The sequence below is a fragment of the Vigna umbellata genome, chromosome 3 (assembly GCF_029865625.1).
Source record: "Vigna umbellata cultivar VRB3 chromosome 3, Vumbellata_1.0, whole genome shotgun sequence".
Classification (NCBI taxonomy): Eukaryota; Viridiplantae; Streptophyta; class Magnoliopsida; order Fabales; family Fabaceae; genus Vigna; species Vigna umbellata.
Genome location: NC_142167.1, coordinates 7133445 through 7157035, shown reverse-complemented (window position 1 = coordinate 7157035; position 23591 = coordinate 7133445). Strand labels below are relative to the sequence as shown.

Sequence of the window (23591 nt, the reverse complement as noted above, 5' to 3'; positions counted from 1 at the left end):
TTATACAACCAATGCATGTTTGCAAATAATACCAAACATCAATATTTCAAATCAGAGGCTTCACCAAAAATATACATATTTATCTCAATTTTCAAGATACCATGGCCTTGTGACCCCAACAACATCACAACAAACGTTAGGTGATCTCACCAAATCATTGCCCTAGTAGGTGCTACATAAAGATTAAACGTTTGCCACCTCAATACTAAATTGACCACTAATCTTGTTCATAAACTGTTACTGTTTTTCTCTCTCTCCTTTTATATATCAGTTTGACTTCGCTTTACTCTCAAGCAAGTTCACAACATTTTCCCCATAAATGTCCAAATTCCTGTTCAGGTGAATCTGGTGTGTTCCTTCAATTAAGATCTGATCACCCTCTTCCCATCTTTCTTGCTCCTGAGAAAGATAAAAAGAAAAGAACAACCTTTTTTTCTCAAAAACCAACCATGAGGTCCAAAACCCAATTCACATGCAGCCTCAAGGTAGCCATTCTCTCCATTGCCTTTCTCTGCCTCTTCATCTTGCTATTCCGCTCATCCATATTCTCCTTGTCTCCCCAACTCACCTCACAGACCAACTTGTCAGACTCAAACGCAGTAGCAGTAGCAGTAGAAGAATCTCACCCCACAACAGAAACAACAGAAACTGCAGCCACACCATCATCATGCCCTCCAATCCCTGAGAACCCCACATGCAACAAAGCCCCTCCGTCTTTGTCCAATGCTCTCATCCACTACGCCACCACCAACGTCACCCCTCAGCAGACCCTCCGTGAGATCTCGGTCTCGGCCAAGGTCCTTCAGAAGAAGTCACCCTGCAACTTCCTCGTGTTTGGCCTCGGCCACGACAGCCTCATGTGGACATCGCTCAACTACGGTGGCCGCACGGTGTTCCTGGAGGAGGACAAGTCATGGATCGACCAAATCCAACAGAAGATACCCTCTTTGGAGTCCTACCATGTCATGTACGACACACAGGTTAACCAGGCTGACGAGCTGTTGAAGGTTGGAATGGAAGCAGACTGCAAAAAGGTGAGTGATCCAAGATTTTCTCAGTGCCAGCTCGCGCACAAGGGGTTCCCAAGTGAGGTTTATGACATAGATTGGGATGTGATCATGGTGGATGCCCCCACAGGTTTCTTTGAAGGGGCACCAGGGAGAATGACTGCAATCTACACTGCAGGGTTGATTGCTAGGAACAAAGGCCACGGTGACACTGATGTGTTTGTTCATGATGTTGATAGAGAGGTGGAAGACAAGTTCTCAAAGGCTTTTCTGTGTGAAGGGTATCTGAAGGAACAAGAAGGGAGGATCAGACACTTCAACGTTCCAAGCCACAGGTCTCGTTTGTGGAGGCCATTTTGCCCACAGTAGTTGTTCATCTTTACATATATATACTTGCTGTATGAATCACTGTCAAGGAAACTGATACAATTTCCACCACCAGTACGTACATTCTTTTCATGATGTGTGAACTCCTACTTTGGTTGAGTTTTGGAATTGATTCTGATTTATATACAACTCCTTCATGGATTGTTACCCTTTTAATCTGATTCAAGAGTCTTTAATCATTGTTGTTCCAGAAAAGGTATCACACAGGTTTAGCTTTTGAAAATACTGTGTATATATTTATACCTGCAAAAGGAACTGACACATAATGTATATATATATGGAAAATGATACTTGAACAACTATTTTTGACAACATTTAGACACGCGCACACGTGTCAAAATCTGAGTGGTCCAGTTGGAAAAATTAAATGAAAATGAACCACTCAGATTTTGACACGTGTGCGCGTGTCTAAATGTTGTCAAAAATGGTTGTTCAAGTGTCATTTTCCTATATATATACACAGAGAGAGAGAGGGGTGTGTGTATATGTGTGTTACATATGATGCTTTCTTTATACACCTCCATAAAGTATTAGAAAGATTTAGAACGTGGATATTTTACATTAGATTCTAAAATTACGTAATTTGAAATATATTTTAAATTATATAATTTAAAACATGTATAATAGACTATAAAATTTTGAATATATTGTCAGATATTTTTTTATAATTCAAAATTATATTTCATGTAATACTCAATAAATATAATTTAAGACTCTTCCAATTTATTTAGATTTATTTAGATTTGAATTAGAATTTCTTTTATTTGAAAAAGAACCTTGTAATTAAGTTAGTTAGTGAACCAACACGTTTAATCCACCAACCTGTAATGGGTCAAATATCTTTAACTCACTAATAAGTAAGCCGAGTTAGATTGACTTGCTAAGTAACCATTTCGTAGTCGATCGAGTCGGATTGGGCCAGATGACTCATTAAAAGTGTTTAGAAAATAATTGTAAGTCATAATAATTGAAAATTATTTAAAAATTATGTTATCGTAAAAATATTCAAAATATTAAAGATTAACTTTAAAATTTATGTCGATTTAAATTTAACTTCATATAAAACAAATTTAAGCAGTAAAATATAAAAAACACAGAAATTGAGACTAAAGCGAAAGATGATTCTAAAAAATTTAACTAAATTTGTCTCTTGTATTGATGTTCATAAAAGAAACCATATGAAAACCATACAACAAAGAGAAATTGGTTTTCAAAAAGAAGACCAATAAGAACAAAGGAATTTCATGAGCGAGAAAAGAATATGCTAACCACGTCCCTCTTCTCTCACCAAACAATTATTATATTTATACTAGCAAATACCACACCCATATTCCTTCAACCTTATGTTTACGTTCTTGGATCGTGCGCCTTTTCCTTTCCTCTCCACATGTCCTTCCATTGTTATTTCCTCTGGTCCCACATGCGGATCCAACTCCTGGGCCTTTGTATCCATTTTCCTTACAATTTTCCCTCCATCAAGACTTACCTTGTCCTTAAGGGTGGAGGTGAGGGTAAGCTTGAGCCAACACTGAATTATGTTCCTAGGTAGCATCATCATGTAACCCATCTTCCTACTGAATCCAAGGATTGTGTAACGTGTTGGTTACCTTTGATAACAACTTTAAGATTGCAATAGGTTGCATGCACTAGTGGAAAAACAGCGTATAAGTCATACGTTTAATGTCTAACCACTAAATAACCAACATTAAAAATGACCGGTGGCAATTTTATAAATAAATGTAATTATTAAACGTCGTTTAAAATTATAATTCGACGTAAGACGATATAAAACGTCGAATGCCTCAGTGTTAGACGTCAAAAGGCCAGTGAATTCAATAAAAATTTGAGCGGGAGATTGAAAATTCATTCACTTTATCTTAGTGCGCGAGACCCTCTTCTCTGCTCAAACTTTTCTCAAACGAAGTTTGACGATCATCACATGTAATCTTTCTTTCATTTGATACAAATGCATGTTAATTAACTACTTTAAGTATGATTTTCATTTGTTTTCACCGATTATTTTCGCGTTCTTGTCCTTCATAGGCGCATTTTGCTTTCTCTCTCACTGGTGGCAACACTTTATTCCGATGAACCCACCTTTTAAAAAGGTTAGTTTTCGTTTTTGTTTTGAAGAACTTATTTGTTAAACTTGTTTGTTGTTGTTTTTTTGTTGAATTTGTTTGTTGTTGTTGTTTGATTGAACTTGTTTGGTGTTTGTTATTGTTATTTGTTGTTGATCCTATATTACCGTTCATAGTTCTGTCTTTCAGGTTTTGTAGAGTTGTTAAAAAGGATTACAATTAATTAAAAAAAATAAAAAAAATTGATTAACGTCGTATATATTCAAAATTCGACGTTAAATTAACGTCGTATATTGACAAAATTCGACGTTAAATTAACGTCGAATTTTTTAAATTCGACGTCAATTTAACGTCTCCTGATATGACGCCGTTCTCAAATTCGACGTGAAAGGCCAAAAATATTCAACGTTGTGCGCTGTTTTTGTACCAGTGATGTCAGGAGATAATTTTGAGTCACCAATTAGCAAGGGCACATAAGGTTGATCATGGTTTCCACAAAACAATTTTAGTTGAGAAACATGGAATACGTTGAATTTTTGCTAAATTTATAAGCTTATAAGCAACCTTCCTGATTTTTGAATGACGGAAAAGTGACCAAAATATCCCAGGCCAAACTTTTGATTCTTTCTTAGAGCTAATGAATGGTTGCAATTTCACCATCACCAAATCACCCACTTCAAATTGCACATCCTATATTTTTTATCAGCATACTTCTTTTGAATTTGTTGTGCCCTCTCCAAATTCATTTTCAACTTTTTGCAATATAGCATATTTTGTCAACAATTGCTCTTTCACAGCAATAGGATCCTTATCATGTGGGACATATTTTTAATAGTTGGGGGATCACAACCATACACCACTTTGAAGGGTGTCATTTAAGCACTTATGTATATGGTACGTTGTATTATACCAATTTCTGCCAAAGGAAGAAACTTGGACCATTCTCTTAGAGAGTCAAAAGTAAAACATCTAAGATATAGTTCCAAACATTTATTGAGAATCTTGGATGGACCATCCAATTGAGGGTGATATGCTAAAAACCTTAGTTACCACTTTATTAGTATAACCACTTGAATGGAATGAAAGGAGTTGCCTTAGACAATCTATTAACCACAACATAAATTACAATGAACACATGAGATGAAGGCAGACCAGTAATGAAATCCATGTCTAATTCCTCCTAAATTACATTATGAATAGGTAAAGGTTGTAACAGACCTGATGGTAACATATTAGCCACTTTAGCCTATTGACAAATCAAATATTGTTGAACAAAAGACTTAATGTCCTTATGCATACCTTGCCAATAAAATTGAGCAACAATTTTAGCTAGAGTTATAGAAAACTTAACATGTCCCCCAATCACAAACCTATGAAACTCTTGTAAAATGTCCTATAAAAAAGCTAGGCATGCAGGTACCATTATTGTATTATTCCAAAGTAATAAACCTCGATGAATGGAATAATGGGTTTGTTGTTTTTATTGTTAGAGCAATAATCAAAAAGTACTTTTAATTGAGGGTCTTATTGTTGAGCTTCACGAAAGGAGGTCAACAACAATTAAATTGGTTGGGACCACGCCATGTGAAATGATCTAGAAAGATAATCAAGTACAATGTTCTCTTTCCCTGATTTGTATTCAATAGTGAATTCATACCCTAGTAATTTATGAAGCCATTTTTGTTGCTTGGGTGTTTTCAAACTTTGATCCATAATAGCCCTCAAACTTTGTTGATCAGTTTTGATCACAAATTTATAACCCAACAAGATAATGACGAAATTTGGTCACTGCTTCAGTTATCCCATATAGTTCCCTGACATAAGCACATTGTTTCTACATTGAAGAGGACATTTTCTTTGAGGAAAAAGAAATATGGTGGAAGCTCTGACTCAAGATAGTTCTAATCCCACACCTAATGTATCGGCTTCCAATTGGAAAGGCAAGGTAAAATCAGGCAAAGCAAGTACAATAGCTTAAGTTAAAGCCTCCTTCAATTTTGTAAAAGCGAGTGAAGTTGCATCTTGCCAATGAAAATTATATTTATTTAATAGCTCTGTCAATGGTCCTGCATGCCCTTTTATAAATCTCGTATAATATCCTATAAGCCCAAGAAAGCCTTTGAGTTGTTTTAAATTTGTAGGAATAGGCCAAGCTAGTATAGCTTGTATCTTGTTGTCCTTCATAACAATGCCTTTCCCATAAATTGCGGTCCTAAATATATCACTTGTTGTTGACCAAATGAACATTTAGCCAACTTTGCATACAACTTATTTTCCAGCAGCTCATCATTTCAAGATGTTGTAAGTAGGTCACCCACAAAGGGCTATAAACCAATATATCAATAAAAAAACACAAAAACACATTTTCTAAGCATCTTGTTAAACACCTCATTCATCAAAGACTAAAATGTTGCAAGGGCATTGGTCAATCCAAATGGCATAACCAACCACTCATATAAACCTTGATGAGTTCTAAACACTATTTTATGCCTATCTTCCTTTTTTACTAGAATTTGATGATAATCTGACCTAAGATCCAATTTGGAAAAATATTGAGCACCATGAATCTCATGCATTAGTTCATTAACTATGAGAATAGGAAAACTATATTTTACTGGTTTTATATATTAAGGTCCTACCATTTCCTATTAAGGTAAACTATCCATGCCTTCAACTATTAAGGTCCTACCATTTCCTATTAAGGTAAACTATCCATGCCTTCAACTATTAAGGTCCTACCATTTCCTATTAGGACATTGAAATTATATATTGGTTTTATAGGTAATTTCATATAATTGGCAATTCTTGGTTGGAGGATTTTGTCTGAAGTCCTACTATGCAATTTTTTTTTAATAAACAGACCTTGATAAGTCCATGAAATTGCATTGTTCCAACACCAGCAAAACCTTTTAAGGCATTAAAAGTCAAATGAGGTTCACACACAGGTTGAGGATTTTCAACTACAAATTCACAGAAGAGGTTGTTAGTTCATCAAAATCATCTTCCTCATCTAATTGTAGCCATATATACTGTTTATTGGGACACCTATGAGAGGGGGTGAATTTCTCATCACAAGTGAAGCTTGCGTCTTTTGCCCTTCGTAATTGCATTTCAACAAGGGACATTTTTCTAACACTAACTTTTTTTGAATGAGGTGTTGTGGTAGGTTTGGGAAGTCAGGGTGGTAGGGTATTGTATTTAAGGGACTAGGAAGAGGATTGGTTAATATTTGTAGGTTGTGTTTAGATTTTAATATGGTATTTATAGCTTGTGTTTGGTTTGTTGACATATTTCTCCTCATGCAGTTTGGCAAAAGAAACGCATCACATTAAGGTGGTAGGAGCTTGGGCTAAAACATCACGACGAATATCTTATTGTAAGTCTCCCATAAAACAATCTAGCAAAACATCACTAATACTTGTACCCGGTTAGTAAGAGTAGTGAATTTTAGATAATCATGAACAGAACCATCCTTAGTCAACTTAAAAAAATTTGATTGAGGACATTCATATGGTGAAGGGCCAAATTCCAGTTCTAGAGCACGAGTAAAAGCAATCAATGTGGGAAAAACATTTGTTCTATACTGTATTTGGTACCAAGAAACAACGTCCTTATCCATGTGAACTGAAGTAATGAGTAATCATTATTCATTTGATGTTTTATAGTAATAAAAAAACTCTTCAGATTTGAAAATCCACTGTAAAACATTTGACCCATCAAAGCAAGGAAAATCTAATTTAACATTTCAAACTTGGAATGGCGAGGACTGAGCAAATAAACGAGTTCCAAATTCTAAAGCGACAATGAATTTCAACATGTTATCCATGATAATTTCCAATGTTTCGAATCGATTAAAGTCATCCTTATGACATTCATTTAAGGTTGCAATTAAAGGTTCTAAGTTACGGCTTGTTACTGAAATGGACTCAGCAAGTTGCTTGACGTCAACGATAATGTCCTTCAAACGTGATAACTTTGACGAAATCTCTTTTAGGCGAGTGTTCTCCATCATGATGTGATGAAAACACCATTTGTAAAGAACACAAAACTATAGAGACGAAAGCAAAAAATGGTTATAAAAATTTAACTGAATTTTCCTCATGTATTGGTGTTCATAAAAAAAATCATACGAAAACCATACAACAAAGGGAAATTGGTTTTCAAAAAGAAGACCAATAGGAACATAGGAGTTTCATGAGAGATAGAAGAATATGCCAACCATGTCCCCCTTCTTTCACTAAACGATTATTATATTTATACTAGCAAATACCCCACTCATACTCCTTCAGCCTTATGTTTACGTTCTTGGATCGTGCGCCTTTTCCTCTCCTCTCCACGTGTCTTTCCATTGTTATTTCCTCTGGTCCCACTTATGAGTCCATCTCTTGGACCTTTGCATCCATTTTCCTTAGATGAAAATTAATATTAATTAATTGTTTAAAAACTCTTATGAAAAAACAATGTAGACCATAATCATGTTGTTAATTATTGTATTTTGTATATTTTAAATGGTTCAATTTTCTAAAGTGAATTCTAAGGAACACAATTTTTAAAGTTGTTTATCTTAACCTAAGATTGAAATATGTAAACTACATTTAGATTAATTTTCAGATAAAATACTCATCGAAGACAAAAGTGAACATTGATATTCATATTTGATAATAAAAAAGTCACAATAATCTAAGATTTGTGTGATATTTTATAATAGGTCTACTCAGATGTATGTGTGTTAGAGTTGACTTAAAAGAAAATGTATTTTACATCGTAACTATTAAAACCTTGGAGAATGGTAACATCTTGAACAAAATTATTATTTTAGTGAAAGTCACAAAGTTGAAACTACATAGAAATCTTGTCATAAGCTATAATATTTAAATAAAATGTGATATTATGTTGAATTTGAATGTTTGTTGTGTGTATTCATTTCATTTATAAATTATTATTAGCAAAGTGAGATTTTAAGAATCATTCATTTGTATAATGAGAATTGATAATTAAGAGTAAGTTTCCTCCTAGAATACTCTTTTCTTAAACTTTCACAAATGATGCTTTAAATTGTAGAAGAATTCATCACACATGAACAATAATGTCACATTAATCAAAGCATTGAACATAGACATGTCGATAATTGTTGTGTCATTGTAAAAAAAAGTCTTAATGTGATTTCTCACATGTAAACTATAAATTCATATGATTTGATGCATTAATTAATGACAACTTGATGAGATATGGACAATTACTCTATACATAGATCCATAAGTGATGTTTTGCATTGTAGCATACAATTTTCAATTTCTTCCATAGTAATGACTAAATCATGGTTAATTATTATTACAACATAGTAAAGGTTGAAACGACACAAGAAGCAATATAATAGTTGGATGACATTCAAAAGAACAATAAACACTTATAAAAATGATAAGTCAACATGACAATAAACCTAATAGAGCTAATAAATTGTGTTAAAAAACTATTATAAACCTTTCAATTTCTTTCTTGGTTTTGATTACATACACTCAATGTAACAAAGTATTTCACCAACAAAGAAGGAGATGTTGCAACAATAATTACACTTTACTATATTTATTTGAATATGTGTCAAATAATTTGAAAACGTACTATCAAAGGCAAACATGGGTCAAATACTTGAATTTAATAAGTCCAATTGTTTTTCAATTATAAGAGATCATAGAAGAAATGTATGATAAAGGAGAAGATTCTCAATCACATTAGAATAATTATGATTTAAACGTGAGAAATTTACAATTTTCACTTATTATATTTTTATTTATGTGAGAAATATATTGTCATCATTTAATCATATACAATAATTAATATATATATATATATATATTATAACACAAATATTTAAGATTTATGATAAATATTTTTGAGATAGAAACTTTAAAATAGTATTTACAATGTACACATTGTGTCAAAATCTTAAAATGAGAAAACTTTTAAGAATTCTATCCCCTCAACTCAACACACCTAAAATTAATTAAAATAAAAAAAGAAAAAACATTATAACAAACAATTTTTTAAACAACTGATTAAATATGTTTAATTCATAAACTTTGTCATAAAATAGAAATTATTCTAAAAAAATTATATTATCGTACTCCGAATAACATTTGAAATATATGTCTCACACATCAACCTCCAAGTCTTCAATAATATTCCATATATTGAGTGTTGAATACTGGAAAAAAATGTTTAACTTATCAACAAAAAATAAACTAAAAGATTTCCTTCGTTACCCTTTACAAAAGAATTTAATTATTACTATAAATACATTATAAATAATAATTAAAAATGATCTGTTTAAATTTCCTGTGGAGCATTTAAAGTTCTAATCATGAATAAATTTAATTTATTATGATACATTTAAATTATTAATTTTAACTATTAATATTAACAAAATAATCTAAATCAATACTTTCAAGTTTGTAATTTAGTATTAATAATTTGAGTACGTGGGTGCATAAAGTAAAATACAAAGAAAGAGCCACTGAATTGATGAGCGAAAATCCAAAAAGAGAAATGGGCCGATTGGCCCACATAGGAGATGAATAAGAAAAAAAGAAGAGGGTATTTGAGCACAAGAATGGTGGTGCTGTGACACATTCACACACATTGCACACTGCCAAATCATATCTATCATTCCACAAAGGAAAAGCACAGAGAAAGGGAAAGAGAAAAAAAAATGGCCGAATACGATGAAAGATACGAAGGCAACGGAGAAGAAGAAGACCTTCACAATTCCCATCCTCATCCTCATCTCGATTCCTCTCCTCAGCCCACTCACGGCGATCTCACCGATTCCAAATCTCACGTATGTTTTCTCTCTCTTTCTGCTCCACCAATCCCTTCTTCTTCTCTCTTTATTTCTCCGCACTTTCCTTTTCATTTGCAATTAGGTTTTTTTTTTTCACTGCTTTCTCCCTTTTTCTCATAACTGGGGTTTCGGGACAGGGTTTTTCTGTTTCCCATCATGTTCCCAATCTTAACACTACAAATCTCGTGTCAGCCTTTCGTTTCACTGTTTGTGAAACTGACTACACCTGTGTTAGTTATGGCGTGATTCGGGGTTGGATTTTGTTTCGTGTTTTCCCCCCTTTTGTAATTCATGCTTCACTGTGTGATTAAAGGTGCTTAGGTTTTCGTAAGGTCTTTGCTTTTGGTAATATGCTGCTGTCTCTTTTCCTGCCAAGCTATCATTGAAATCTTCATGCTTTGCCATGTCTTTATGCAGTGCTCTCTCGTGTTTCTTTTGAATGTTGTATAAATTTTAGGAAAAATGTTTTTTGGATTTGGCTGCTTTTCAGGTATTTTAGGTTTTATTGTGATTTATGCTTTGCAGGTTGTTTTGTGAACTGTTTTTATATCTCGCGTATGCCGAGTGTGAAATGTTTTGTTCCAACTATGCTTGTTTTTTTTTAATCTTACTTTCATATGCATCGTTGCCTGGTAGGCTTGAAGATATGGGTTTGCTCGCACCTGTTAATCTTTTATTTTCTTTTGGCAGCATGGATCTCGTGATTATGACAGAGAATCTTCCAGAAGCAGAGATAAGGAGCGGGAGAAAGGGAGAGACCGGGATAGAAAAAGGGAAAAGGGGAGGGAAAGGGAGAAAAGTAGGGATAGGGATTCGGAGAGAAGCAGGGACAAGGACAGAGATAGGGAGAGGAGCAAAGATAGGGAGAGGGACCGAGAGCGTGATGGTGAGAAGGAAAGGGACCGGGATAGGGACCGCCACCACAGAGATCGGCACAGGGATCGTGGTGAACGAAGGGAAAGGACAAGGGATAGAGATGAAGATGATTTTTACAGAAGCCGTGACTTTGACAGGTAAAATTTTGTTTTTGGGATCTTACTGCCTTGTATCCCAGTTGGAGCTTGAGGATTTTCATCAGCATCTGATTTTCATTAGCATGCCATGTGTTGTATTATATCTTGAATTCATACTCAGCTACGTTTTTTTAAATAACGTTTTTCCTGTTCTCTTTTCAATTTTTATCTGAAATTATGTGATTTTACAGAAGAAGGGGGGATTTTGACAGAGAGGATAGGCATAGGCGGAGGTCTCGGTCTAGATCTCAATCCAAGTCAGGGGGTAGATCCGAGCATAGATCAAGGTCGCGTTCTCGTTCACGCTCAAAGAGGTAAATAGATGTTTGCTAAACATATCATGCATGTGACTTCCTTTTGTGAATTCTATTTTTTGTCTGTAAAATAAAATAGTTGGTGGATGCGCAAGTGGAACCAGTATAATGTTGTGAATACACTCCTATCCTTGTTTATAATTTTATTGGCGGCAGGGCAATCATTGCTCTTCGTTCATCATTTCGTCACCTGTTTTAACAATTTTTGATAGACGTGTTTGATATTTACTTAAGTTTGTCATTTGATACATCTTCTTGGTTTGAGGAGTAGCATTCATTATTCGATTGGTTTGAAGAGTAGCATTCATTATTCGATTAACTAATTTACTGCACTTACAGCAAAAGGACTAGTGGTTTTGATATGGCTCCGCCTGCCTCTGCTATGTTGGCTGGTGCTTCTGCTGTTACAGGTACATTTACGCATGTATATATTATGAAATTTCTCATCTTAACTGTTTTTTCTTTTTGTTTGTCCTAGTATGGAAAATTCATATCAAATTGCATAAACTTGGTAAGCTTTGTTCAGTTACTATCTGAGTATATATAGCCTCTGAGGACTGGTTTCCCATGGTGTGTAATTTTGTCTTTCTTTTTACTTAGCGATATAATTCTGGAACTAAAAGATGCTTTGGTTTTTTGTCTTGTGTTTGGTGTTTGTTTGTTTTGTTTCTATGTCTTGTCATATGTTCTAAGAAGGCAATGTTGGGCTACTAGCCCCACTGTGCTGACAATGGGCGTGAGCCGACATCTGTAGCTTTTATGTCCACGGAGGAATCAATGCACCTGTTTTTGGTGGGTCTTGTTCGTCTTCAACTGGAAACTATTACCTACTTTGGTAGACACAAATATTATCTCTAAAGCTTGTTTACAATGCTCCTTTAATATTATTAATACAATATTTGCCACGAGGTATAATTATCCTTAAGCTCGTGCCAATTGGAGTAAAAGGAGGCATTTGATTCTTATGTTCTATGATTGCAAATAGTGAAAACAATGAGCTTGTTCTGATATGCCATATTCCTTTATTTGCAGGTCAGATCACTGGTGCAAATCCTGCAATTCCCGGAATGTTTCCAAATATGTTTCCGTTGGCTACAAACCAGGTATTTTTTGATTCCTTTTCTGCAGATCTTGTTATTCAATTTGAGGTTTTTATTAATTTCTCTTTATTCTTGTTTCTTTCCTTTTTAAGTTGCAGCCGTTCAGTGCTCTCCCAGTCATGCCAGTTCAGGCTATGACACAACAGGTAAAAATGCTTTTCGGTGAGATGAAATTTACATTCTTTACCCTTTTAACATGACTTTCCCCGGTTATGGACTGTCTTTAATGCACTGAATTTACAGGCTACACGACATGCTAGGCGGGTGTATGTTGGGGGCCTTCCTCCTACAGCTAATGAGCAGGTAATACTAATATCATAATTTCTTGCTCATAATGGTTAAGTCTTTAAGATGGTTGTGACAAGTTGGCTTGTTGTTTCTATTCTGGTTATGCTGCAGTCAGTTGCAACTTTCTTCAGTCAAGTTATGGCTAAGATTGGGGGAAACACTGCTGGCCCAGGTACATATTAAACTTCAGTGAATTGTGCCAGTTTGTTGACATTATAATGGGGCTAATTTAATTTGTATCCAGGTGATGCTGTGGTTAATGTTTACATTAATCATGACAAGAAGTTCGCCTTTGTGGAGATGAGGTCTGTTGAGGAAGCTAGCAATGCAATGGCTTTAGATGGGATTATTTTTGAGGTATCTTTTCTCATTTTATTGTGCAAGGAATGACCATGTCCATCGGTGCTAATCCAATTTTTTTTTATTAGGGGGCACCTGTTAAGGTCAGGAGACCTACTGATTATAATCCTTCCTTAGCTGCTACTCTAGGCCCAAGCCAGCCTAACCCAAACCTTAATCTTGGTGCTGTTGGCTTAACACCAGGGTCTGCTGGTGGACTTGATGGTCCAGATCGAATTTTTGTTGGTGGACTTCCTTATTACTTCACAGAAACGCAGATAAGAGAGCTTTTAGAGACTTTTGGTCCTCTAAGGGGTTTTGATCTAGTGAAAGATAGAGAAACGGGAAATTCAAAGGGTTATGCATTTTGTGTTTACCAGGATCTTGCAGTTACTGATATTGCATGTGCTGCTCTAAATGGAATAAAAATGGGAGATAAGACTCTCACAGTTAGACGAGCTAATCAAGGTGCAAACCCACAGCAGCCTAAACCTGAACAGGAGAGCATCTTAATGCATGCCCAACAGCAGATTGCACTGCAGGTTAGATGGATTGTCCCCTAAATTGTTTTTGTTTCCAGGATCATCTGTGCATGTGTTTAAAATTCTAACTGCTCGAGGCTTTTTATTTTTGTAGAAACTTATGTTGCAGCCAGCTTTAGTGGCAACAAAGGTGGTGTGCTTAACTCACGCAGTTTCTGCTGACGAGCTCAAAGATGATGAAGACTACGAAGAGATTCTTGATGATATGAGACAAGAGTGCTCCAAATTTGGTAATTTCGGATATTCCCCCCTTATATCGCTCTAAACAACATTCATATTAATTTTCTGTCTTATTTTGTTTTTCTGTCTTATTTGTTTTACAGCCATTTGTAGTCCCACATTCTCATAGAGAATCAGGCCTAAATTACAGACTGAAGTCTCCATAACCTTCTTTATCCTCACATATTTGTTCATTGCATGTCTATGAAAATTCCATTGCATAGTTCACTGTTTTGTTTTCACTTCATGCAGGTTCCTTGGTGAATGTGGTGATCCCGCGTCCACCGCATGATGGTGAGCCTGCCGCCGGAGTTGGGAAGGTGTGTTCTTGACTCGTTACGGAAATTCTGAATCCTCTCCAGTCATATATATATATATATATATATATATATATATATATATATATATATATATATATATATATATATATAAACAAATAAAAATTTCTTTATCAGTTGAAATTAAGAGCACTGATTTTGTTCACTTCCCTCCTTTCTCAATGCTGCTGGTTTGGTGCAGTTGTGGAATCAAAATTATAGTTGCTCTCAGAGGATCTGTCAAAAATTCCTGTTGAAAAATTAATATTGCTTATAATTACTTATAGTTGCTCTGTATTTGGTGTACATATGCCATAAACTGTAAGTAACTCTTGAATTTGCAGGTGTTTTTGGAGTATGTTGACGTGGATGGTGCCACAAAAGCCCGTGCTGGATTGAATGGACGAAAATTTGATGGGAACCAAGTAGTAGCGGTTTTCTACCCAGAGAACAAATTTGCTCAGGGAGATTATGAAGGCTAATCGGGTTTTGTTTGGATTTTACCTTGTTTAGCGTTTTGTTAGTAAGGATTATGTTTTGTATTCATAAACTTGTAAGCTAGAGTTGTGGTCATAGTACAGAAGCTGTTCTATTTAGATGCGAGTAGTAAGAAAAGTTATGATGGATAATTTGTTAAATAGTTTTACCGGTCTAATGGATCTCTTGGGTCCCTTGAGAAATTCTTTATTTGCTTTAAGTGAATCTCTGCATTAATCAAATTAAAGCTTGTTGCTGCTTATCTCGCATTTTTTTTTCATCAAATTAAAGCTTCAGCTTTTAAATAGTGTCAAATTTAGGGCTCTATAGTGTATGAAAATGTATACTTTGCCCCTTTTTAGTATTCAGATTAATGTATGTTTATCCTATTTATACCCATTTTACTTACTGTTTTCTCCTTTCTCACATGTCTTCATCGGCGAGTTGATGTGGTCTAGGAGACAATGAGAGTAACTAACATCAATTTATTTTAAATTTATAAACTTAAAAGTGCTGCATTCTAATGTTAATTTTTTTCTTTAATATTGATTTAGTACAAGTGCTTTTGTTATTCACATTTTCTTTTAGTCGCATTATAATTTAATTTAAAAAGCTATGGAACGCCCCCTTTTTTTTGATATAGAAATTTTATTTAAATTAAAAAATTAAAAATACCTATATATGGAAAAATTAAGTTTAATGAATTATAGTAAATGGAAAAGCGAATTTCATATTGATTAAATTAAAATATTAGTTTAGTTACAATATATTCGTTACACTATGTTTAGAGATATTTATTAATTATAAAAACACTATAAAGTAAACAATCAAACCTAACCTATGTAGAACACATGCTAAATTACAGTATAACTAGGTGTACTATCTGGTGGATTTATGTAAAAGTTTTCATGAATTTTTTTACATTTTCATGCCTTCTCATTTTTTTTATTTTTTAAATTTTAAATACAATTGTTTTAAACAATTCTTTAAAATAAAACTCCACATAAAAGGTAATAATTTTAAACTATATAATAAATAAAATTGCATATTAAAATATCAGTCCAAATAAATCTGATTTAAAAAAAATTAATAAGTTAAACCATAACCTATAGATTTTAAATTAATCCTTTAAAAAAATATTAAATTTTAAATATAAATAAAAATATGTAAAATTAATTTGTAAACAATATTTCTTTCTTTCATCAATAAATTTATTTAAATCCCGATTTTTTATATTAAATATCCAAATAAGATTTAACAAACAATAATTAATGATAGTGCGGATTGGATATCATAATCACATACTTGCCTAATCAACAAATAATTAAAACACTCCTATCAATTATTTTCAACATACAAAATTTTGTCATTTCTAAAAGTAACAACAAAAAGTTACAAATATGGGTAAAAAATTTAACTTCTTATGCCACACTTCAACTAAGAATTACATTTTCAAAAAATATATAGTTTTCTAAGAATGATATTAAAATAATAAATTTTATAAAAATATTAATTTTATAGAAATAATATTATAGTATTATGTGGTAGCCGGTTTTTAGGAAATAAGTTATGTAATTATTTTTAGTAGAAAGAAATTGTTCAATTACTTATTTTATTAAAATAGAATACCAATACATAGTTATCAAAATGTGTAATTATACCGTGGTTATTTAGAGTCTGAGTTTTGTGTTAATGTTTATCAACAAACATGGTTTGCGCCTTCACTCTGACGGGAAATACCTTGGATTCATTAATGTAAACTTGTCTATTTTTTTTCCTTACAAACTGTTAGTAGGTTTCTTTTAAAGTATATAAAAAACGACTTGATTACATTTTAATAAATATTTTAACTTTATAAAATTGACAAAAGAAATTAAAGTAAAATGAAAAATTATAAATATATATCCGCGTCACTAAAAGGTGACAACATATGTTAGCTTAGTCCATAAAATTCTGTCTTTGCATTTTGTAATAAATTTCCAATTTCTTCAAGAGTTATCCTATCTATTGAGTATGGTGCAAAATCACAGTTCAGTATGCTGACATTTTTGTTAAAAGGACAACTGAAATGCTGCAACTACTTCATAATTAAATTGGCAAACTGAAAAAATGTTTACACAACTTGGTAACTGTAACTCATGCATTTGCAGAAAGGTGTCTAGCATGTTCTATGTGGATGAGATCCAGTTGTTGGTCACGAGATGAGGCTCCATTCACCGATGATAAAGGAAGTCTCATACTTATGACCTAAAAATGCATTAATTCTCTACCAAAAAGCTTCTTCTCTCATTGTCTCACTTACCCAACAAATCATCAAATAGGCCTATCACATGAATGCCATAAATATGCTCACAACCATTTCTAAGAAGGAGAATATAAGAATGCATGTTCACAACAGCCATTTTTGTCAGAAAATTGGTGGTGCTTAAGATGATGAAGCATTTGGTTTTGACATTGACATGGATGTTGTGGCTGAGCCTATGTGGCAGATGCATGTCTCAGGTGCAGCCACGGCTTCCTCCGGGGCAACAGGTGCCATGCTTCTTCATATTTGGTGACTCATTGGTTGACAATGGAAACAACAATGGAATTCTAACTCTTGCCAGGGCCAACTACAGGCCTTATGGCATTGACTTCCCTGGGGGTGCCACTGGTCGCTTCACCAATGGCAGAACTTATGTTGATGCTTTAGGTATAACTCTAAACTTTCCCTCGTTCAATGTTTAAGTATGAATTTAAGTTCTATATTGGATATAAATATAAAAGCTAAACACCATATAAGAAATAGACTTATAAACTCATTCTTTCTAAGGTTTTAGGTAGAAAAATGATGTTAATTAATTCTTTATATCAGTTGGACTCATGTCAGATTTGTTGGGAATCCAACTCTAAGTCTAATACCCACGTTGGATAGAAATAAAAAGCTAGAACAATATATAAAGATGAAAGACACGTTAGTCCATTGACTTAAGGTTATTAATCCATTGACTTAAGGTTTGAGGCAAAGAGTGGTGCCAATCTATTATATGGTTGTACTCAGATGTCATTGGTATTTATGTCTCCGTGCTCGATGGACCCAACAAGATTTATGTAATCTCTCGCTAACGAACTCCTCTCAAAATACCCATGAAAGTAAAAATCTAGATTTTGGGGATTTGAATAGAAGTAGTACAAAGAAAATGTTCCTACCATCAAGATTTATTTTGTAGCTAATAGCTATAAAATAGCAATATACTGAGTTTTTGTTTGGTTCTAACTTCTGTGTAATTTGCATCATTTAATGTGGTTCTGTTGAAAGTTTTATGTACCACTTGACAATAGGATCCCATATGCACACATAGCTGTGTTTCTCAAGAATACAATGTTGAAAATTGCAGCTCAGCTTCTGGGTTTCCGAACATATATTCCTCCACACTCAAGAGCAAGGGGATTGGATCTTCTAAGAGGAGCTAACTATGCATCTGGAGCTGCAGGCATTAGAGACGAAACAGGCAGTAACCTTGTATGCAATGGCATATGTTGGAGATTCTTTTTGAGAAAACAAACATTATTGTACATATTATTCCTGTGCTACTTCTTCTGATTTTATTGCGTAAATTGCTTGCAGGGTGCTCATACTTCAATGAATGACCAAGTCGCAAACTTTGGCGACACAGTGCAGCAGCTGAGAAGGTTCTTCAGAGGAGACAATGACTCACTTAGTAGCTACCTGGGCAAATGTCTATTCTTTTCAGGGATGGGAAGCAATGATTACCTGAATAACTACTTCATGCCAGACTTTTATTCAACTAGCTCAGATTTTACTGTTAAAGCTTTTGCATCTGCCCTTCTTCAAGATTACTCTCGTCAGCTATCTGTATGTTATCCACATCTAATTCTAAATTACTCTACATATAACTAATTCATTCGCATTCAGGGTCATGTTAACAATCATGTCATTCCTATGAACACAATATTCTAACAAGGTAAATTGACGATCTAGTGTAGTTTAAATCGTTAGAAATCCAAGCAGGAATCTAAGTTTCACATCGAGTAAAAATGAAAAAGTTCAGTGTATATAAAGATGAAGACTCGTGGATCTATTGTTTTAAAGTTTCGAGTTGTCACCTTTTTATGTGAATTGATCTTATGTCTCACGGGTGTTATGTCTCTCCGGTAATCCTTGTTAGATGGCCTTTTGAATGTCCACATGTACAAGTTAGTTTAAATTAAAAAATGTGCTTGTAACAACTGATTCCATGATAACTAACTTGCATTAACATTTAGATTTGGGGTTTCTATATTATTGTTTCTCTTATTAGACATTATTAATGGTTTTTACTTAAAATTGTGCAGCAATTATATTCACTAGGAGCAAGAAAAGTGATTGTTACAGCAGTTGGTCAAATTGGCTGCATACCATATCAGTTAGCCCGTTTTCATGGTAACAGCACCAGATGCAATGAAAAAATCAACAATGCCATCTTGCTATTTAACTCCGGCCTTAAGAAAATGGTTCAAAACTTCAATGGAGGGCAGCTTCCAGGAGCAAAGTTTGTGTTCCTTGATTTTTATCTAAGCAGTTCAGACTTATCTTCAAATGGAGCATCATTTGGTAATTCTCTTTTCTATAGGCATGCCATCTATTCATGACAAAGAACATGCTCAAGCTGATTTGCTATCTATATATATTGTTTCATATAGGATTTGATGTGATAGACAAGGGCTGCTGTGGAGTTGGCAAGAACAATGGACAAATTACTTGCCTTCCAATGCAACAACCATGTGAAAATCGTCAGAAGTACTTGTTCTGGGATGCTTTCCACCCCACTGAGGTGGCCAATATTTTACTAGCGAAGGCATCATACAGTTCACAATCATACACTTATCCCATTAATATTCAAGAATTGGCAACCCAGTAAAAAGTTTAGTTTATGTTGGATTTTGTCTGTTTGTGTGGTATTTATGCAGTGCATGCACTCTGCTGTTTGATCAGTGTTCATGATCTTGTGTTGTTGTTGCTTAAACCATTTGATTTCCTTTGTACACTTGTTATTCCATTATGTAGGAATAATATTACATTAACATATATGAAACACCTCTGTGCATTTCCTTCCTTCTCCAGTATTTAATTTGTGTCACTTGTTGTTCATATTAGATTAGAGTTTAGCTAAAAAATACTGTGTAGCTTAAACCAGAATATATGTTGGTTGAAAGATTTTAAAGATTAGAAAATGAAGTGCATGAAATGGGCATCATGTTTTTGAAATGTGGATATACACTTTTTTAGGCTTAATTCACTCTCAAAACTAATGACCAGACTTGGATTTTACAAAGAATTTCTGAGAGAATTCCCTTCTAAATACAATACGGGTGCACCCAGTGAGGAAGGTGCATATGGGTGGAGGGGGTAATGACAAAATATAGGGGCAGCTTATGTTCATTTTAAAGCACGTTTACTACTAAAATTAGCAAAGATAACCAAAATCCTATATATTTCTCTTGGCATCTAATTTCAACTTTGTTCCCGTGATCATCAAAAATATATAACTCTGGTTAAAATGTCTGAAGAAAAGGGCAATATTCACTTACCAAATTATAATAAAAATAGACAAAAAGAGAAGATAAGCACGAATTCATATGACAGTTGTGATAGTAAATGTAGATAGCAGTACATTCCCTATACCAAATTTGTCGTTCCACATATAGTAATTACTAAATATAAACTTGATCATTAAATTTGTTGTTCCACATATAGTAATGAGTGACAGTGACACAGCAAGATTCAAACTATAGAGGCTCAATTCATAGCTCAGCAAGCTGCCTTATGTTTATAGGATAGACAAAATTGGAATTCCCACTGAAAGCCATTCTTCCCATCAGAATGTTGGCTGCTTCTGTTGGGTGGAATGCATCCCAGAACACATACTGATTTCTGTTAGGGCATGGAGTTTGGAATGGAAGACATGTTATTTGGCCTCTATTTCTTCCAATGCCACAGCACCCTCTATTTACAACACTAAACCCTTCACAGAAAGATAGTAAGACTATCAGTCTCATCATGAAAGACATGTTGAAAATGTTCATTGCAAAGTGCTAAACTAGACCATATATAAGAGCAAAATAATGAACACCACTCAGTTATATTTGTGTGATTTTGTTCTGCAATGAAGTAGTATGTTTTGATTCATACATACCGTAAGATCTAGCATTGAGAAGGATGTCCTGGAACATGCGGGAAGAGTCAACGAATATGAATCTGGCACCAGGTAGATTAGCATTGAAATTGCCCAACACGGTCTTCAAATTTTCATTGAAGGGTTGCACTAGCAAATTCACTTCTTCAGAGCAAGTTCCACTCATGCTTTGAGCCAGAATGCTTGGAATACAACCCATTTGCCCCAGTCCAGTAATCACAAATTTCCTTGCTCCAAGATTGTAAAGCCTCTATAACACATGTAATCATGAACAATTAACTTCTCCTCGAAATTAACTTGGACAAAAAAGTAAGTTTAACTTAATAGTATATGAGAAACTAAGAAATCTTACTGTGAGTTGCTGGCTATATGTTTGAACCAAGAGATCAGCATATTGCTGTCCATTGTACTGATTTCTGGTGGGGTAATTAGGCATAAGGTAGTTGTTAAGGTAGTCATTGCTGCCCATTCCAACGAAGAATAGGCATTGTGCAAGCGCTGTGGCCATATAGTCTGCTCCAAGATTCCCAGTTATTTGATTTAATGTGTTCTCAAAGTTCCTTAGTTGCTGATCAAATGGTATTCGCCCAACCTGCTCAAAAAGAATCCATTATGATTCAGCCTCTCAATAAATTCTTCAAATGAAAAACAAAGTTGCTTTATGTAATGTTCAGGTCAAAATCTAAAAGATGAATGGATGTTACACACAAAGTTTCGGCCAGTGGCATCAAGAATTCCGGCAGCAGCTGAAGCATAGTTTACTCCATGAAGCACTTGATTCCCTGAGGCTTCTGAGTATGCAGGAATCAAGGGAAGTCCAAGCAGTTCAGCTGCATTGATACGAACACATCAGTCTAAAATTCAATTAAATGATACATATTATTCAGGATAAACTGTTAAGGTCATTAATGAGTCTGATAAACAAATGTTAGTGCTTAACAAGAATATCTTTATGGCCTTATTTTTAGAAAGCATTTGGTCACTACACTTTTTTCATATATGGGAGCTATATTGCCTTGTAAGTAATTTCTATTTGGTCACTACAGTCTAGTGAGAAACACTTGTGTAGGTTCAATGGGTGTGTAGATAAAAGTGTAGTAGGAGCCTCCGTATCCTTTTTAATGCATCATTTACTGCAAGAAAATGCCTTGACAGAGGTTTATCTACCCTTTTTGCCACACACACCAACCACATATAAAAAGTAAAATGGTCACTGAAGGAGAAAAGAGAAAATGAGAAATTTACAGCAAGCAATTACTTCATATAATTAATAGTTGTACCCAAGAGATAGGCCGTTAGGTGTATAGCAGTTATTCACCTCATTGATGGTATCCTTGGTAGGCTTCCTAAGTAAGAAATTCATGGCAAAAGTGACAAAAAAGATATTGCAAAAGAAAATGAACAATTCAATTGCATTACTTTATCTTTCGAAATCTGTCTGGACAATCAGTCATAAAACAAGGAATCTGAAATTGGTGACTAATTAGTCAAATTAAAGTATATAACATGAAGTTTAATTCTAACTCAACCTTACCACACTAGAATAATGTCATGTGATACTTTTCCTTGCAGCAAATTATGCCTCATACCTCAAGCTTTTGGCTTTTAATTCCAATGCTTGCCAAAACATTCTATGCCAAGACAAAAGGTTGCAATAATGAAACTGATGCATATTCTATGTGCTTTGACTCAAACGAATTAACCCCATAATCTAGGTTGGCTTTGTGTCATGAGACAAGTACTAGGAAAAAGAGAAAAATAGTTGATAAAAGAGAGAGGGTATACCTATTTCATCAACCATGGTGTAGCCATTTGAGAAGCGACCAGTAGGGCCTCCATTGAAGTCGATGCCATAAGGGTAATAGTTGGCCTTAGCTAAGGAAGGAAGGTTATTGTTGTTGCCATTGTCAATGAGAGAGTCACCAAATATGAACATGGCAGGCACCATTTCTCTCCCATTCCCATTTTGACCTCTCACCGCAGCATCACTCAGCACCATGAAAAGCACCAAGAATGTGGACAGTCCAAACTTAGCCATAAAAGTGTGAGAGAGTGAAGAGAGGCACATGGAGCAAAGAGCTTGTTGATTTATCTATCTGTAAGAATGAACAAAAACAAGTTGACATGGTAATGAAAAGAGAGGGAAGAGGATTTAATACAAGATGGTAACTGGCGGTGGTTGAAATGCAATCAATACATTCACCTGCTCTCTACCTTGCAGTAATTATACATACAAACATACTGAAGCACCCAACATTGTTGCAGGCCATATCAAATACTCGACTGGTGCCATTCATTTACTACTTTCATGAATTTTTCCACACACATTCAAGCCCCCTCTCTCACTATTTTTCCGTGACTGTCTCTGTGGGGACTTGAGGATAATGTATGTAAGAACTTCACTAAGCTTTGCTTCCCATGTTTACTACATGTTGCAGAAGACAAAGTCAAACCAGTTATTGCTGCATTTGTCAGTATATGTTTTTATACATA

The 23591-nt window shown here is 34.4% G+C and overlaps 3 protein-coding genes and 1 pseudogene across 5 annotated transcripts; 3 read left to right on the top strand and 1 right to left on the bottom strand.

The window, feature by feature from the left end:
- Positions 1-45: 45 nt before the first annotated feature.
- On the top strand, positions 46-1553 carry LOC124827260 (glucuronoxylan 4-O-methyltransferase 1 pseudogene; annotated as a pseudogene).
- An 8525-nt stretch (positions 1554-10078) lies between these two features.
- Positions 10079-15184, top strand: LOC124827259 (splicing factor U2af large subunit A-like). Of its 3 annotated transcripts, none has more exons than XM_047300275.2 (13): positions 10081-10310; positions 11004-11326; positions 11518-11640; positions 11980-12050; positions 12673-12743; positions 12839-12886; positions 12984-13043; positions 13140-13200; positions 13273-13385; positions 13457-13909; positions 14004-14139; positions 14381-14448; positions 14790-15184. In XM_047300275.2, the coding sequence occupies exons 1-13, from the start codon at positions 10182-10184 to the stop codon at positions 14925-14927; spliced, it is 1794 nt and encodes a 597-aa protein (XP_047156231.2). In that variant the 5' UTR covers positions 10081-10181; the 3' UTR covers positions 14928-15184. The 3 variants fall into 3 exon arrangements, with proteins under 3 accessions (XP_087965871.1, XP_047156231.2, XP_047156230.2); XM_047300274.2 differs by having other exon boundaries at positions 12833-12886; XM_088109745.1 differs by lacking the exons at positions 14381-14448; positions 14790-15184 and adding an exon at positions 14233-14374 and having other exon boundaries at positions 10079-10310; positions 12833-12886.
- Positions 15185-17292: 2108 nt separating this feature from the next.
- On the top strand, positions 17293-20018 carry LOC124827258 (GDSL-like Lipase/Acylhydrolase superfamily protein). Its single transcript, XM_047300270.2, has 5 exons — positions 17293-17614; positions 18300-18424; positions 18530-18778; positions 19258-19516; positions 19606-20018. The coding sequence occupies exons 1-5, from the start codon at positions 17308-17310 to the stop codon at positions 19821-19823; spliced, it is 1158 nt and encodes a 385-aa protein (XP_047156226.1). The 5' UTR covers positions 17293-17307; the 3' UTR covers positions 19824-20018.
- Positions 20019-20520: 502 nt separating this feature from the next.
- Positions 20521-23208, bottom strand: LOC124827257 (GDSL-like Lipase/Acylhydrolase superfamily protein). Its single transcript, XM_047300267.2, has 5 exons — positions 22884-23208; positions 21807-21928; positions 21451-21690; positions 21099-21348; positions 20521-20927 (listed from the first exon to the last, which is right to left on the bottom strand). Exons 1-5 carry the CDS (start codon positions 23164-23166, stop codon positions 20707-20709), a joined length of 1116 nt encoding a protein of 371 aa, XP_047156223.1. The 5' UTR covers positions 23167-23208; the 3' UTR covers positions 20521-20706.
- Between the last annotated feature and the right edge of the window lie 383 nt (positions 23209-23591).